Below are 17,100 nucleotides of genomic sequence, written 5' to 3'. Positions count from 1 at the left end.
ACAAGTGATACACACAATCATCTCTCACATTCTGCAAATCTGTCTGAACAAATTCGAACTGTAGTCTGAATCCACTCTTTTCAACATGTGCGTCACTTTTGAACTCTATATGCACATTTCGGCCAGATGACTCGAAACTGAAACAACACATGTTGAATATTTACTTGTGTCAAATTATTTTTACGCCTTTATTTTACACGTTTTTTTCAGGCTGATATTTTTTTGAGCAGTATTGCCACAGTCTGATTTTGTCATGTAGTTCAGAACAAATTCAGAGAAACTAGGTTGTCCTGAATTTTTTCTCTGATCACACTTGGCAGTCCAAAATTCAGAATAAAAGTTCTTATCAAGTTCTTATCATGATTGAGCGCTGAAAAACTAATTAAGTATAGTTCGGGACCAATGAATCTTTCTATTACACTGTTCCACCCTTTTTCTTATAATTACACTCTTTTTTTCTTTTTTTGTCACCGTTATTAATTGTAGCACAAACGGTACAAACATATTTTTTTCACACTCGCTATTTTCCCCGTTATTTTTCGGTTAAAATCTCGACCCGAGCGGATCAGTTAAAAAGTTTGAATTAACTTGAGGGCAAACTTTAGCAGCGTATAATATAAAAATATGTCCATTGCAGTATCTCCGCGCGTGGGTTTGAGCTGAATGGACAGTGTTATGTTGCGGAATGTTGGAGACGGGTAAGTATGTTGCTGTGCTCGCTGGAATGGGCGACGGAATCACGGGAGGCTGCGAAATAAATAATTGTTGAGGCGGGTTTACGGGTGGCTGGTTCACGAGTGGGTTTAGAGGTGGAAGGACATTATGTGGGGAATGGGCAATAGGAACTTGTGTTTGGTGTGGAATGATACTTTGAGATGGATTCTGTAGTTGCGGAACATGAGGCATCGACATATGTAATTCAGCAGGCACACTGGAGCTTTTCGGACCCAAGAAATGATCTAACTGTGGGTTTGTTGAAAAATCAGGTACAAACATGCAGTTCGTTGGTGCCATAATGGGTGTTGGTGGTCGGCGAGGTTGCATAGGTGACTGAGGTGGTGGGAGTGCAACATTTTGTACGTCGACTGGTACTTGGTTCACTTGGTTTACCATACCACTGCTGAGGGACTATGTGCCCGCTCAACCCTTTGATCACTGAGTGATTGCTGTAGTTGAGCCTGGAGGTATTCCCGATACAACGATTCTTGCTGAGCAACAGAAATTGCAACTCCTGGCCTTGTGTACTGAGAAAGCATTTCAAGACGATTCAAGTTACCGGCAACATTACTTGTGTTTTCTGGAGGATTACTAGGGGCAGTATCTTGAACAGGAGGGTCAGCGGTTGCTGAACCAGGACGAGAAAAATTTAACCCACTTGCAGCAGTCAATGAATTACCTGCTGGAAAAGAATTTACCCAATCCTGAACAAGTCTCTGACTTCTATCTGATCCTCTATCTTTAAGCGATTTCAGTTCACTTGAGTGGTGACTAAACAAAGAATGATTATCCCTTAATTCAGCCTCATCCAATTTAGCTGCGGCAACACGCTGGTGGTGGTCTTCCTCCAATACTTCGAAGTCGAACGCAGGTACTAGTAGGCCATCTACTGGTCAACAGCAACCAAGCAAAACAAAGACTTTGTCTTCCGTGACGGACGTCAAAGGCCTCCTTCAGGTGACGGAACTAAAACTTACTAACTCTTCTGGTATTAGTACTACGGTGTTGGTTTTATGCGATACCGCTTGCAGTAACTCTTGGGTGTCCGATAGTCTCGCAGCTAGACTCGGTTTGCAAGGTACCGCATTAAAACTTACCGTCAAGGGTATAAACACAGAAGAAATTATCGACAGGAAGGTGGATCAATTGACCGTGACACCTCATAAAAATCAAGACTTCGAATCGTTTACTGTACGTCCCTACATGAGGGAAATATTAAATGTAGGTTCCGACATCATTGACGTTAAGTCCATGCAAGAATCTTACCCACATCTGGCAGTCCTAGATCCAGTAAGATATAGCTATGGAGACATTGAGATAATACTTGGTCAGGATGTCTACCATGCCATCCGCCCGTTAGAGAATTTTTCAGCCGACGAAAAGTGCTCACCGTTCGCTGTCCGCTTGCCCATAGGTTGGGTTCTAAGTGGCCCTTTCCCGTCAAGTTCAAGTTTCGTCTCGACGTGTTTCAAAGCCAATATTGAACGGGATTATGAATTAGCTTGTCAGGTTAGGTCTTGGTATGATATGGAATCGTATGGCGCGTTCAAGCAGGTAGACCCACGATCCGCAGCGGATGCTCGCGCTCAGGAAGTACTTGAAACAACAATCTTTCATAACGGCCAAAGATACGATGTCGGCATGTTATGGGCTGATGACAACATCCATCTCCCGAATAACTTTTTTTCGTCATTGGTACAGCTCAAGTCTCTTGAAAAATTGCTCTCGAGAGACACAACATTGAACGAAAATTATACTAATACAATCCGTGAAGACATGGAAAAAGGTTATTTGATTACAGTCCCTGATGCTCACAAGGTTGAGCAGCGGTCGGATAAAGAGTGGTACCTACCACATCATCCCATAATCAACCCGAACAAACCGGGGAAAGTGCGTAGGGTATTAAATGGTGCAGCAAAGTTCCACGGAACTTCTCTGAATGAATCTTTGCTCACTGGCCCCGACCTGCTCACAAAACCTAATCCACGTACTACTTAGGTTCCGCCAACATCAATTCGCCGTGTCCGCAGATATCGAGGGTAAGTTCCTCCAAGTGGGTGTCCCTGTCTGTGATCAGCCATCACTGCGTTTTTTGTGGCGGGAGGACCCCACAACAAATCTTGTAGTGTATCAATAAACGCGCCATATATTCGGGGCTGAAGACTCGCCCACATGCGCTAACTATGCACTGCAACGCACGGCCCGAGACAATGTTAATCAGTACCCGGAAGCAACCAAAGCCGTTCTAGAAAACTTCTACATGGACGATTACTTGGATTCGGTGGAGTCACCTGAGAGGGCTCTCAAAAGGTCGAAAGAGTTGGTGCATCTTCTCCATCTCGGTGGGTTCAAGCTTACTAAGTTTGTAAGCAATGTACCAAATCTGGCTGATCGAATTGATGGGTCACCTCAGTCTACCGAACCAAAAGTAATTGCCTCATCTAAGGAGGAATCTTCGCATGTGCTTGGGTTGAAATGGGATCACAACAATGATACTCTAGTTGTGAGTCGGGGTACCACCTTTACAGTAACCAAGTCTTTAACACAACGCTTGGTATTGAGCCTAGTGTCCAAGGTATTTGATCCCATCGGCTTAGTGGCACCATTTACCGTTGGTGCCCGATTGTTACTAAAAGACATCTGGCGTGTCAGCGGGCAGCACTGGGACGAAGAATTGCCAAAAGACACTGTTGAAAGTTTCCTCGAGTGGAGTGTAGAACTACCCAAGCTTGCCGCAATCACTATACCAAGGAGCTACTTTTCCGGAAACTTTGAACACTTGGATTTACACATGTTCGGCGATAGTTCAAAAGAAGTTTTCAGTACCGTTGCATTTCTCCGAGCTCGAGTAACTACTTCGGGTGGACCCCAAACGGAGCTTGCTTTTGTCCTGGGTAAAGCTCGCGTAGCACCTATGAAGGTCATGACTGTTCCAAAGCTGGAATTACAGGCAGCACTACTGGCCGCTCGATTGAAACAAGATATCTGTCGAGCTCTCACAGTGAAAGTCAACAAGGTTTTCATGTGGACTGACAGCACTACTGTCTTGCAATGGCTTAACTCTGCAACCAAGCACCCAATATTTATTGCAAACCATGTTTGCGAGATCTTAGAACACACTACCGTTGACGAATGGAACCACGTTGCCTCAAGCGATAATCCGGCAGATGCCGGCACTCGTGGTATGTCCGCTGAGGTTTTGCAATCAAGTAGCTGGGTGAGAGGTCCAGACTTCCTAAGAAGCAAGCAATTCCCGTTCGAACCAAGCACTGAAGTAGTTAATAACATCAAACTTGGTATAGTAATTAAGGAAACTGACGAAACCAATACACCATTGGCCGCATCCGTAACCAAGTCAACTAAGGAACCGCCCCCGCAACTAATTCCCTTCGATAAGTACAGTTCTTATCAGAAGTTGCTACGGATAACAGCACACGCACTCCGCTTTTTACCTTCTCACGAATGTTACCGTAATTCCGTAATAGTATCATAGACCCCACAGAGCTTGAAAAAGCCGAGCGTCATCTCCAGTATCTTGTCCAAGTGGAGTCATTCAATGCAGAAAGGAAAGATCTCCTCGAGAACAAACCCGTTAAATGGAGTAGCCGTATTGCTCCTTTTTCTCCCTTTATTGGGCCAAATCGCCTAATCCGATCGGCCGGCCGCATCAAACGGTTGGTCGAAGTTGACTTTGATGTAAAACATCCTATCGTTCTCGACGCACGCCATGCATTTGTAAAGTTATTCCTTAGGCACAACCACGTTAAACATCATCATCAAGGTATTGACTACCTGCGGGCTAAAGTACAAGAACTCTATACCATCCTCAAATTACGATCCTCACTGCGTTCCATTAAATCCAACTGCGTCACGTGCAGAAAGTTCCGAGCTACCACTATCCAACCAATCATGGCTGACCTCCCAAAAGAAAGACTCGCATACCAGTCTCCTCCCTTCACGAACACCGGGGTCGACTACTTTGGCCCATTTTACGTTACTGTACGCAGGACTACCGAGAAGAGGTGGGGTTTCCTCTTTACGTGCCTAACTACTCGCGCCGTTCATGTTGAAATCGTTCCGTCCATGGACGCCAGTTCGTGTGTAATGGGAGTTGAGCGGTTTGTCTCCCGTCGGGGTACACCGGCCATTATTTGGTCTTATAATGGTACAAACTTTGTTAAGAACTACGCGAGAACATCGAAAAGTGGAACGCCATCAATATCGCCGTGGCACTTGCCCACAAAGGCATTAAGTGAAGATTCAATCCGCCCAGTGCGCCACACCAAGGTGGCATCTGGGAGAGGCTGGTACGTAGTTTTAAGCGAATACTTTACACCACCCTCGGTGCTCGTCGTCTCACGGACGAAGTTTTGAACACTACTTTTTGTCTCGTCGAACACGCACTTAACTCACGTCCGTTAACGCCCGTAAGTGCCTACCCGTCCGACCTAGGCGCAATAACACCCTAATCATTTCCTACTCGGTAACCAAGCAACAGCAATTCCGTCAATCGTTGGCGTCGACGAGTTCAATCATCGTAAACGGTACGCCCGATCACAGTCGTATGCTAACACTATTTGGTCACGTTGGATCAAAGAGTACGTACCGGCGCTGAACAGGCGTTCCAAGTGGCAGACGTCTGCCGGGCAACACCTTAAAACCGGTGATTTGATTTGGGTAGTTCAAGAGACCAACCCTAGGGGTTACTACCCCACTGCTCGGATCACTGAACTCCGTTACGGTTCCGACAGCGTCGCGCGCTCCGCCGTCCTGCGCACGTCTACCGGATCGCTCGTTCGCCCACTTGTAAAATTAGTACCCGTTCTCCCAGCACCTTCTTCTGGGCCGGAGGATGTTAACAAGTAAAAAGATTTAAAGCGAGAGATTATTATCCAATCAGAAACGAGTATTTCCAAGCAATTTAAACACACATAGTAATCGTTCCAATTTGGATATAATGTTCCGAAAAAGTTCGCTTAACCTAATTTTAAGTAAATATAATCACTATATGTATCGAATAAGCTGGGTTTCGGCTTAATAATTTTAGGTTCTTTAGCCGATTTTCGATTGAATATGAACCGATTCTGACGTCAATAACATCAGACAAAAAACCAGTAAAAGAGCATCAAAAACCTTTCCGTCTAAACTCTCACTTGTTGCTATGATCATCGATGAGCTTATACCTTGCTTTATATACGAACTTATGACGTTGACTCTATACCTATTCTTGATAAATTGAAACTTCGGTAGACTGTTGTCTTATTGTATTACTTTACAGCTACAAACCTCAAAAAATATAGAGCAAAATGTTTTTAGTATTTAATGCTATGCTTATTGATCAATCAATGACTCTCATGCTTTAAATTAGGATACTTAAAAAATTGTGTGAGGAAATTTTATGCCCGAAGATACCAGCCGTTGAGATGAAACCGAGTCGTTATGAGCAACTACAGGGGGGGGGGGGGGGGGGGGTTAAGAAAAACAGAAAATGTCTAGTATGGATACCCTAGTTAAGAGCGAGGTTTCATGAGAAGACCATGGTGGGCCAATAATTGGTTTACAAAATGTGGGTTTGTGTATCATCTTAACACTTTGGTGGGATGTTATTTGTGGTCTCAATCATATAAGTGTCAGGAAAATTACCCCTCGGTTAGACCCCATTAATTATTCATATGTTAACGTTGAACCTCTCAACCTGGGTAACGTATAATATTCTACCGTAGGGGTCGTTCTCCTTCTCGGTCTGTGACGGTCTGATGATCACGTGACTTAATTATTAGGTCACAAAATTGAATGAGTGAATATTTTTTGTATCTGTGTAAGTTATTTCTTCGTGTAGTTTTAATACTAACGGGGGCGGTGTGTTCTTTCCACAATATGGACCAATCAGAGGCGAGTATCCAAACATGCCGTCATTTAGTCTGACGTAATCGTAAATGCAGTCATCACTCTCTTCAAGGTCAAATTTAGTGAATCTAATTCTCACTATTCTATCCTCTTTGGTCGCTAAAAATCACAAACAACAATAACATAATATCATCAATGCAAAACAATGACAAGTTGATAAAAATTGTTAATCTTACCTTATTTTCATTCTTACCTGACCAAAGTGGGGAGAATATAAACAAACATTTTACATGTGAAAAATTAAAAAACATAGCCGGAAGAATTCCGGAAGCGACTCGAAGCATCAAAAGTTCACAGAAAACCCTAATTGAAGCTGAAACCATAACCTTTTATATTAAATCATTCTCATTACCTCCTCAGGTCTGATCTCACAATTGGTGAAATTTAACCCACTGTCACCACGAGAGACAAAATGCAACAAAATTTAATATTAGTGAAAACGTTTGGTAACGTTAAAAAAGTCCAAAATAATGAGGATGGTCAAATTACGGACCGGCTGAAAAAACTGACAGTGCTATCAATTGTCCTTAAATAATTCATGATACTTTTATCATAAACATCGCGAAAGTAAACAGCAGAAAACAATCTCAGAAACTAGGCTGAATTTTTCTAAAAAAGAATGGTCAAATTTAAAAATCAAAAAACCACCACAATTAGATCTCTAACCACTACAATTAAGACAACAACAACATATACATCTTCCTTTATGTATATATTCTAGAAAACATGATTTTTTACTGAATCAAAAATTAAATAAATCATAGAAAAGACAAGCAAAAGAATATTAATCAAAGGCCAAAAATCGTTTTAAGGTAATACCAAGGCCCAAAGAAAAATGCAATAAATAGTAATAAGTGGAAAATTTGGCAAAGGATTTCTAGCAAACTCTCAGTACTGGCTTAAGTTGAATGAAAACATTTGCAAACCAAACAAATGAGAAAAATCTAACAAAAAGCTGAAATGATTCAAATTTTAACAACTGAAAAAATCAATATAACGAAAAAAATGAAGGTGCTAGGACAAAGCCAGAATGATACAAACAAGAATGTGATAAATATGGACACAATGTAAGGAAAACCGTAACAAAAAGACTAATTCTTGATTTTTGAAAGTTAGAAAAGTTATTGTTTGTTACAAAAAATCAAGAAAAGCGAATACATTTCATTGTTCAGCGTTCGAGACGTTGAAAAGACAACGAGACAAAGATCCATCCCCTGAGCAAAACACAAAGCAAGAAAAAGCAGAATTCAAACAAACAAAATATTAAAACATTTTGCAGAATAAAATGTTCAATAAATTCTTGAGACTGCATTTATGAAAAAAAGTAACTGTTTTTCAAAAACTTAAAGCCAAAAAAATGAATGCCAAAAACAGATTTTTATTGAAGTCTCCCATGTTGCACAAAAAGACTCTTTCTAGTAATTAAATTCAATTTACAAAAAAAACAGAAAAATTGGTTGGGAAAAAACTACCAAAATCGGATTAGCATATGTACAATTTTATAAACACGAAATTACATCCAGGTAGAAAGAGGCGTTGAGTATATGAATTGTCAAAGGAAAGTTGCTACGTTAACTGATTTTTGACAGAAACACAGCTGAAAGATCCAAAATTGAAGAAATTACTAGAAAAAAAAGTCAAAAACTAACTAAAAAATCAGAAAATATGTGCCAATTTTGAACTTCAAACGCATTTTCAGGCTCTCCAAAAGACTGTGGTAATAATTTCCGAGGTTTACAATTCAATACAGCATCGAATAAAAATCATTACTACAAAAAACCAAATTAAAAGCAAAAAACTGGGCCACTTAGACGAAAAAACGGCTAAAAACGGATATCTATATGTGCCATTCAGTCAAAAACTACTTTTCAAAGTCAAAAAGTCATTCACTAAACGCAGCGCATGATCAAAAAACTTCTCTCGCTAAGAAAAAATTAGTTCACAAGGCAATTTCGCTCACTTTCGCTTCTAGGTCAATACATCGCCTGAACGAATAGTACTTCCGGTAAAAAAAAACCTTAAGAAAACCAATACTCCTCTTCGAGTCGTAAAAATGCCGATGAAATGAGATTCATAAACTGTTGATCTGTTGTATTGTAAACCACCGTTTTTATAACCAAGTTAATTGTTTTTAATAAAAGATTTAAAATTGTTAATTCGGGATATTTCAATTGAGATTTTAAAATCTAGATTGTGCGCGATTTTGTAGATATGATTGAAATTTTCATAAATTGAACGAGATAGAACCCGAATTGTATTTCATTATGGCCTCGATGAATTTTTTATAAGTACCTTCAAACATGAAAACTTGGGAACCTGGGAGAAATGTCAAATCAGTTTTCTTTAACTAGAAGTTTGAAATATTCGTGGTAATTTTTTTCATATTAAAAAGATGAAGAGAGATTCTTATGTCAATTTCCATCAAAGTTTTTTTTTGTTTTCGATTGTTTTCATAAAGCTGAATGCTAAAAATGAGTTAGTTCGAAGAAAATAGAGTTAATATCAAATAATTGTTGATAGTTTTATGTGCATAAACGAGACCACAAAAACCTGATATAATAAAAATAATGTTTCGCTGATGACGTTCGCCTCCAAAAATGACCTCAAACATTATAACCAGCCTTTGTGGTTCTGTTAAACAGTAAAAATGAAGAATCAAAAACTATAATGCTTCCGTTGTTCTGCTATAATTAAAAGATTTAAGAGATTGTCATTTTTATTGTTTATATGTTTCAGTGCAGCAAACAAATGTTCTCAACTCATATTTAAATCATTTAGTTAAAACGGATAATTGACAACAGGGAAAAATTCAGCCAAGCAAGGAAACAATCCCAGTCGACTTCAAATACTTATCTTTATAATTCAAAAGAAAGAGCATAAATGAATTTAAAAAATGTAATAAGAAAAAGTGCAATTTTGAAAATTTTGGTTGAAAAAGTGTAATTACCGAGATACCACAAGGTTAAAGGATCAATTCAAAATTTTGAAAAATTCACTAATCGTGTTTGCAGTTTTCAACAGAACGGTAACAATTATGCTAAGCTGGTTGTAACAGAAATGTTCAATAACTGAAAACATCTAGTTTCAAATTTTGTTTATAATCATCTCTAACAACACACAAAACTTTGTCTCAGAAAAAATCTGAGCGGAATGAAATATCATGTGCCTTTAAAAACCAATGAGAGCAGTTCGCAACCGAAACGATCTTGCAAGATACGGTTTAATTTTGCAAAAAACGGTCTCGGCTAGGCAAGGAAACAAAACTCTAATTAAGTTATAATTTTTGTTAACTGCAAATTGTTGATCGAAGAACAAGTATTGTGAGCGGGTATCCGGAATTTTTTGTGTCATTTCATTATATCATACAAAACACTGATCTTGTGTTGTTCTTCTTCTAGACTTTTTTCTTCAAAAATATGAAAGTGGACTTTATTGACATCATAAAAAATTTGACTGCGTTACACAAAACATGCTGTCTATCATTTTTGTGTTGTCTGTGACTGGATAACAAGACATGTTGAGGGCAAAAAGATCTATAATCCGAAAACACATTTATTGGCACTGTTTTAGTCCAGAAATCAATTTATTATTAAATACTACGGATCCTAACAATATGACAAAAAAGGAAATCAAATTCAGTATAATTTAATCGAAAGTAATCAACCACAGCTGTTAGAAAAGTCTGTACAAGATTTTAATGAAAAATTTTTATGCTCTGAAGAAGTTACTTCTAAAAACACAAAATTACCGATTTTATTAGAAGTAACTATTAAATATATGCACCAATATAAAATCAATACTTGGCTTCTATAAAAGACAATATCATTTTTACCAAAACAAAGACCAACAATATTGACGGAAATCATCTGAATTTTTTTAGAACTTGGATTGTCAAAAATAATTTTCTAATTTATACCAAATGATGATCTGCAGTTCCTGTCTAAATTTCACCCGGAACCAATTTTAAATAAACAAAAAAATTGAAATTTCACAATGTAACGTCACTTTAATACTTAAATGAATAACGCTTTTAGTACAGCGCGATAGAATGATCGAAAACTTAACATTTTTGTCAGAAACTGCAAAGGCAAAAAATGTGCAATTTTAATTGCTGAATATTTTTTCTGCAAACAAAAATTTCGGCTTGTCTCTGTTTTAAGACAATTGAGAGCACGTGACCTACATAGTTTTTCCAAGTGCTTGGGCTCAATCGAAAATTGCAAATAAAAAAAGGTTTTTAAATGTTCGATAAAGGGAACATAATTTTTGTAGATATCGTGTTATAAAACACAAAATTCATTTTTAAAAATCATCGTGGTGCCGGGGCATTTTAAACACAATTTCCAAAACTTTAAAGAATAACATGGCTAAAATTCCAATTTATGGCAATCTTTGTTCTCTTTCAATATTTGGTTTTCGAAGATTGAACCAAAAAAATGATTCGAAGGAATCCACGTGTTTGGCAAGAATAAATAAAGTAAAAAAAATGATTCGAAGGAATCCACGTGTTTGGTAAGAATAAATACGTTAAAAAAACTAACCCTTCCATTGATCGTTTTGAAATTTTTCATGCATATTTTGTATTCGTTTTTGCAACTATCTCATTTTTCAATCATATCGAAAACTGAATCATTTCACACTGCGCGTTTCAACTCAAATTCCAATCAGTTCATGTTTTTTTAACTCTGCGAAATTTCTACGACCCCCAACTAAATTAGTGAAAACAAATTATTGGAAATCTCTAATATATCGAGATATATTTACACCCCCAACTTCTGCAAAAATAAACAATTGACGGAAATCAATTGAGTGGATTTTGAGTGGAAACATTCAAGTGCAAATTTTAAAGTGCAAAATTTAACATCTCTGCAGAGCCAGATTCTTGGGCTCCAGAATTCCATATCTTCACAGTCAGATTACAAAAATATCACACTGCGGTTTGCAACTTAATTTTTTAACCTTTTTTTTCAAAAATTACTCGACTCTTGTGAAGCAATCAACAAAGATCCCACCTGATATGACGTACTGGCAATTAGACCCTGGCACGTACAACTGCTCCCCGTCCACCACTGTCGTATTAGACACTATCTCCCCACTCACGGGTGATAGTCTTCGAATTGTTCCATTGCATCTCTTCTTCTGTTCATCAGATGAGACCTCCAAACTTGCCCTTCCTACCTCGACCTCAACTACCTGGCCACTCTGGGCTGTAATGACCCTGACCATAACCAGGTTATAACTAATCAAAGTTATAACTGTCAGTTTCAATATGCAGTGTAATGAGAAAGTCATCATGTGTAAATAATAATAAATTGTCAGTCAATAATGAATACGATAGATCAAGTTTTTTAAAGTCTTTAAGTAACAAGTACTTTAAGTCTATCTAGAACTTATATCTAGATGATAATAACTGTCATGGTGATATTTAATTATAAGTTCTATAACTGTACAGTGTATTTCTCAGTGTTGTAACCAGTAATAATGCCGCATAATCAGCAACTATACACTCCACAAACTACAAAAATGGAAAATAATAATCAAATTGTAAACGCGCATTACTATGTTATCAAGTTCAAATCCAAAACAATTTTAAGAGATTTTTTACTGTAACTTTGCAGAATCAGTGCTAAATAAATAAATCTTGTTTGCACAGAAATTATTGATTAAATAAAAAAATTCTTTACAAAAAACTAGGAGGTTCCTCAATGAGTATATGTTTATAATTTTCCGACCCCACTCTTTAAAAAAAAACTCAATTGATGTTTTCTCCTTGACAGAGAGAGTAAATTTTGAGGCACAACGACGAAAATTTCCGTGTGATCTTAAATTCTAGCATCTTTAAGAAACGATAGAAACGGGTAACAGCAAAGCCAGTTTCCAAATTAAAAAATTAATCAAGATTTATTTGAAAAATAAGTATGAAAAAATATTTTAAAAGCACAAAATATCTACCAGTGTTTGTCAAAACGATTAAAATTTAAATTCAAAAACTTAAACAGCAATAAATGGTTTGCATTCTAGTTACAGTCCAGACAGAAACTTACTCAGTCCACAAAATTGGGTTTTCAAAATTGGCAAAAATGTCGCGTCCGGAGTCTTAATTTTCTATTATATTTTACGATTCCAAAGACACAACTATCGACGAAAAGATGTCTTGTGTCTTTCTAATCTAATTATTTGGGTACGGTCCCTGTTGATAATTCGACGTTGCTACAAATGGAAAGACACAAATAGGCTTCGGATAGCTTCATGAAAAAAATCAAAATTCTGTATCCATACAAACGGAAAAAAGTCAACTAAAAAACATTGATTTGACTGGAAAATTCACAAAAAAGTATCACATACTCATTGTAAAAAAGTTGCATGTTAAGCTACTGCTTTCATTAACATACTGGAACAAACATTTGGAACAAACATATTTTGGACTCAGCTGTCTTTTGACTTAAATTTTTGCAAAGAGATAATCAAAAAACGATAATTGAGTTTAAAAGAAATCATCACACAACCATATTATTAATTGAATAAAAAAGGCCATACCTCATTACAAGGTAATCTGCCATTGAAAAGATTACGAGAGAAAAACAACAACAAAAAAGCAAAAAAAAAGAAATTTCACGGCAAAAACTCAATATCTTAATCGAAAAGCACCTAGTAACAACGTCAATTTACAATCAGACAAAACCCTAACTACACAAATTTAATTTTCTTCTAACTACACAGATGGGTTTTTTCTTTAATAAGACTAGGTATAAAGTCGACAAAAGACAAAATAATGAGGTGAAATTCAAAAATCGATCAACATTTTTAAAACCAAATAAATTCCAAAGTACTAAAAACAATTAGCTTTTAACGAAACAATTCTTGATAATTCTATTAAGTCATAAGGAAACAAATAGGACATGTCTCTCGTTAGACTAAGCAATCGGAAAGGACTAAAGATGCAGAAAAACTCAAAAAGTTACGAACAGAAAATTACAAACATTGCGAAAACCCAATTTAGTGAAGCCATTAAAATTATTAGCTATTATCCGAATGACGTAGCTTCCGTTCAAATTTTCCGTAATTTTTGTCTCAATTTTAGTCAATTTTGCTGAAATGCGTTATAATCGATAACAAAGGTTTTATAGGTTTTATCTTTAACGACAAAGGACGGTTGCTGAATTGCTCAGTCCAAAAATTTTAACTAAAATTAATGCTATTTTTATCGAAATTCACTTTTTTCGTCAAAAAATGGCAACAAAAATTTTTTTTAGCCAATTTTCTTTAAATTTCTAGGATGTAGACGCCTAAAAACTTTGGACATATTCGTTGTCCACTCAAAAGAGAGTCAGTTGTACTCACACCGGCTTTAAGAGTCTTATGGAATTACAAATTCGCCAGTTTTTCGCAATTTTAAACACAATAATTGTAGAAACTGCTTTATTTATATTTGATATAAAAAATAAATTTATTTAGAAAATGATGTAGTTTGCAAAACTTGAACACAAAACTGTCTTCTTAGACGAGCAGCAATATTGGAATTTCAGCAATTATATATTTTTATGTTAATCACCAACAAGAATTTCAAATTCAGGCTCATTTTTTCACATACACGATTTAGAGATCATTTAAGTCAAAATAACATATATTTTGGATTCTGAGTTGAGCTAATGATTTTTAGTGTCTTTAACCAAATGTTTTTGTTAATTGTTAAGAATTTCTTTTGTTTTGGAGTTATTTGTTGTTATTTTTATTTCAATGACAATCACAAATCCATTCCGCTTCTTATGAGGTATAGGTGGACCTAAACAATGCTCTCCACTGTTATCTTTTATGACTTCCAATACTTTTGCTTTCAGAGACAATGTCAGTGTTTTTTAGAATTTGCAGGTATTTTATCTTATTTCTCTCATCTTATGGCGCAGTATAGGTAAAGAGTGACCAAAACACATTTCTTGTGAATTATCAATTGATGTTTGTCGCGGTTTTATATTTAATTATTATCTTCTTGGTGTTGATACTACGAGTTTTGTGAGAAAAAAACGATCATTGAGCATGAATGTTTCTTTTAGAGGTTGATTTTATTTTCATGCCGAAGTATCATTTTGTTGGCACAGTTCAAATTTTATTGGACTTTTGTTATTTATGACTGTGCTTTTCTTTCGTTTTATTGCTGTAAAACATATTCGTGATACTTATAAGTCACATTTGTTTCCCCAGGACATATAGTTGAACCTTCATTATTATTTCAGTTTATAGCTATTTGTTTTAATGACCTTCAAATGGTTTTTTTTAAATAAAAAGAAAGATATTTTTAATGTCTCCGTTTTCCTCTCATTTTTGTCATATTATCATAACTCAATCTCATTAGTAAGTTGAGTCAACTACTTCTGTTGATTCAAATATTAATTTCGCTATCGTTTAATTGTTTTCACTGATGGCTTTGACCACTTAATTTCAAAAATTTTCAAGTTCTCGCATTGTTCAGTTTTTGGGTTTTTATACCATTTCTACGTAATCTTTTTATGAGGAAGATCTGTTGATGTCCAGTTAAAAAATTTATGATGATTTTCAAATTTTGTAGAAAACATCTTATTAGTACATTCAAGGCTGTGGTTTCAAGAAACTGTTCGTAAAGTTTTGGCTTTGGCGTGTGTTTGTTGTTATTTAGTAGTCTTGTGACTTAGTCTCATTAACAACAAGCGCAATTAGCTTCCTGAGATGCTGCAAATAAATCGGTCTCTTCCAGCTGAATTTTTATGTCTGTTATTCTTTTGATTTTGATTATTTTTTCAAATATATACATCGAGTTTTGGTCGTAATATTGTTTGTTATTCGATTTTTTATTATTTTTCTAAAAGTCCTATATACAACAAGTTTCGTCGGCCCTCTACATTGTCATTATTTATTTCATCAGTGTTTTGTTGAACGATATGAATGTTTTTCGAGGTTTCTATCTCTTCCCCATTTGAAATCAATTAAGTCATGACTGTGGATGAGTGGGGTCAGAACACTGTGTGAACAAACTTTCGTGAGCCTCCTTGTTGAAATAAAAATTTACCTGACTTTTCCGATAACTATGGCAAATTTCATTGTCGATACCTAATGAAATGTTGTGATTCTTCATGAAAAAAAAAGAGAAGACAATGTCCAGCTTCTCGATAAAGTGAAGTTTCTAACAGATATTGTACAGAATTGTTTAACTGAACCAATGTACTGACCGAACCATTTTTTTGCGCATCCGCCTGACGTATGGCTGGCTGTTTTTGTTATTTTTTAAAAAGACAAGCTCGCCGAATACAATGCTAAATTTTTGCATAAAAGGACCTATGCTATTTTTAATGTTTAATTGTACGTAGCAATTGCTGTAAGACCGTTTTTTTCAGAGACAAAAAAATTTAAAATCTACCACTCTTTTAGGTTAATGTACTTTTGCCTCACTATTGCTGTAACCTGTTTTCTACAAGTACACGTCAACAAACTTCACGCGCAATAAAATAAACAGAAGGTTAAAAAATTCAAAATCGGTTTGAAATTTATACGGAAACAATTTATGCAAACTATTTAAGTAAGCGTTTCAGTTAAACTAACATAATCAAGTTTGTTATTTGGTAACTTGAATATTTAAAAAATAAAAGTTGAATATATGCAACAAAATCATGGTATTAAACTAACCAAAAATAAATACGTTTTCAATATTTCCAGAAATATTGCAAATTAGCCGCCAACGCTTTTGTAACTGTTAAAATTTCTTCAAGTAAATAGTAATCCAATTATAACGTTTCTTATTTTGACAAGATTAGCCGCTAATAAGCGCTCAAAATCCAACTCAAACCCAAAGTTTTACCTAAATTCAAGAAGTCTAACATTGAAATTTTGGCTTTGGAAATTTCAATGGCGATTGTGGGCTCAAGCTAAGCGTGAAAGGAACGTTTACAAATACTCAATAGCTTTTCTAAGCCCAAGTCTAAAGGGAAAGAATTATTTAGGTGCAGTTTTAGCTGTATGGTTAGTATGGGTTTACTTCTAACTATTTTGGTACACGTTGTACAATATAAGAAATTTTAAACTGTTATGAAATCTGGTTGCTAGACCGGAAACTGCGGGCTTCCCAATTTCGCCCGCAAACGCATGTGAACAAAGTTCTTTAATGGAAACCAACCAGAATGTTTTAGTCCTTGCTTAAACTTAGCTAAACTTAAGTCCAAGTTTAAATTAGAAACAGATTCCAAAGAAATTCAGAAAATCAACAGAACTTATTCAGGTTACAAATGGAACAAAGTTGAAGCTATTAGGAAATCTTGGACAAGATTTTAAAGTGAAGAGCCTTTAATTCGTTCAACTCAGCCACTAACCAACCTCCCCACTCCCACCCCCCACTCCAGCCCCCCCCCCCCCCCCCCCACTCCCACCACCCCACAGGGCCACCACCGGGGAAAAGCGCGAAAGTAAATAAAAAATTCAAAAAAAATCTACATCTCAGTGGAAAACCAAAAA

At 36.3% G+C, this 17,100-nt stretch overlaps 1 protein-coding gene across 1 annotated transcript in view; it reads right to left on the bottom strand.

Moving 5' to 3' along the window:
• The window catches only part of LOC142352081 (neuropilin and tolloid-like protein 2), a 23,360-nt gene extending 6,889 nt beyond the window's left edge, over positions 1 to 16,471 (bottom strand). The window contains exons 1-4 of the mRNA XM_075404444.1: positions 16,279 to 16,471; positions 11,637 to 12,139; positions 6,570 to 6,723; positions 3 to 137 (exon numbers count right to left, since the gene is read on the bottom strand). Coding sequence (XP_075260559.1) covers positions 3 to 137; positions 6,570 to 6,723; positions 11,637 to 11,919 — 572 coding nt within the window. The 5' untranslated portion in view covers positions 11,920 to 12,139; positions 16,279 to 16,471. The remainder of the gene's footprint in view (positions 1 to 2; positions 138 to 6,569; positions 6,724 to 11,636; positions 12,140 to 16,278) is intronic.
• Between the last annotated feature and the right edge of the window lie 629 nt (positions 16,472 to 17,100).

Source organism: Convolutriloba macropyga, chromosome 13 (assembly GCF_964194025.1).
Source record: "Convolutriloba macropyga chromosome 13, txConMacr16.3, whole genome shotgun sequence".
NCBI classification, from domain to species: domain Eukaryota; kingdom Metazoa; phylum Xenacoelomorpha; order Acoela; family Convolutidae; genus Convolutriloba; species Convolutriloba macropyga.
Note: the sequence above shows the minus strand (reverse complement) of the source record. Positions and strands in the feature narration are given on the sequence as shown.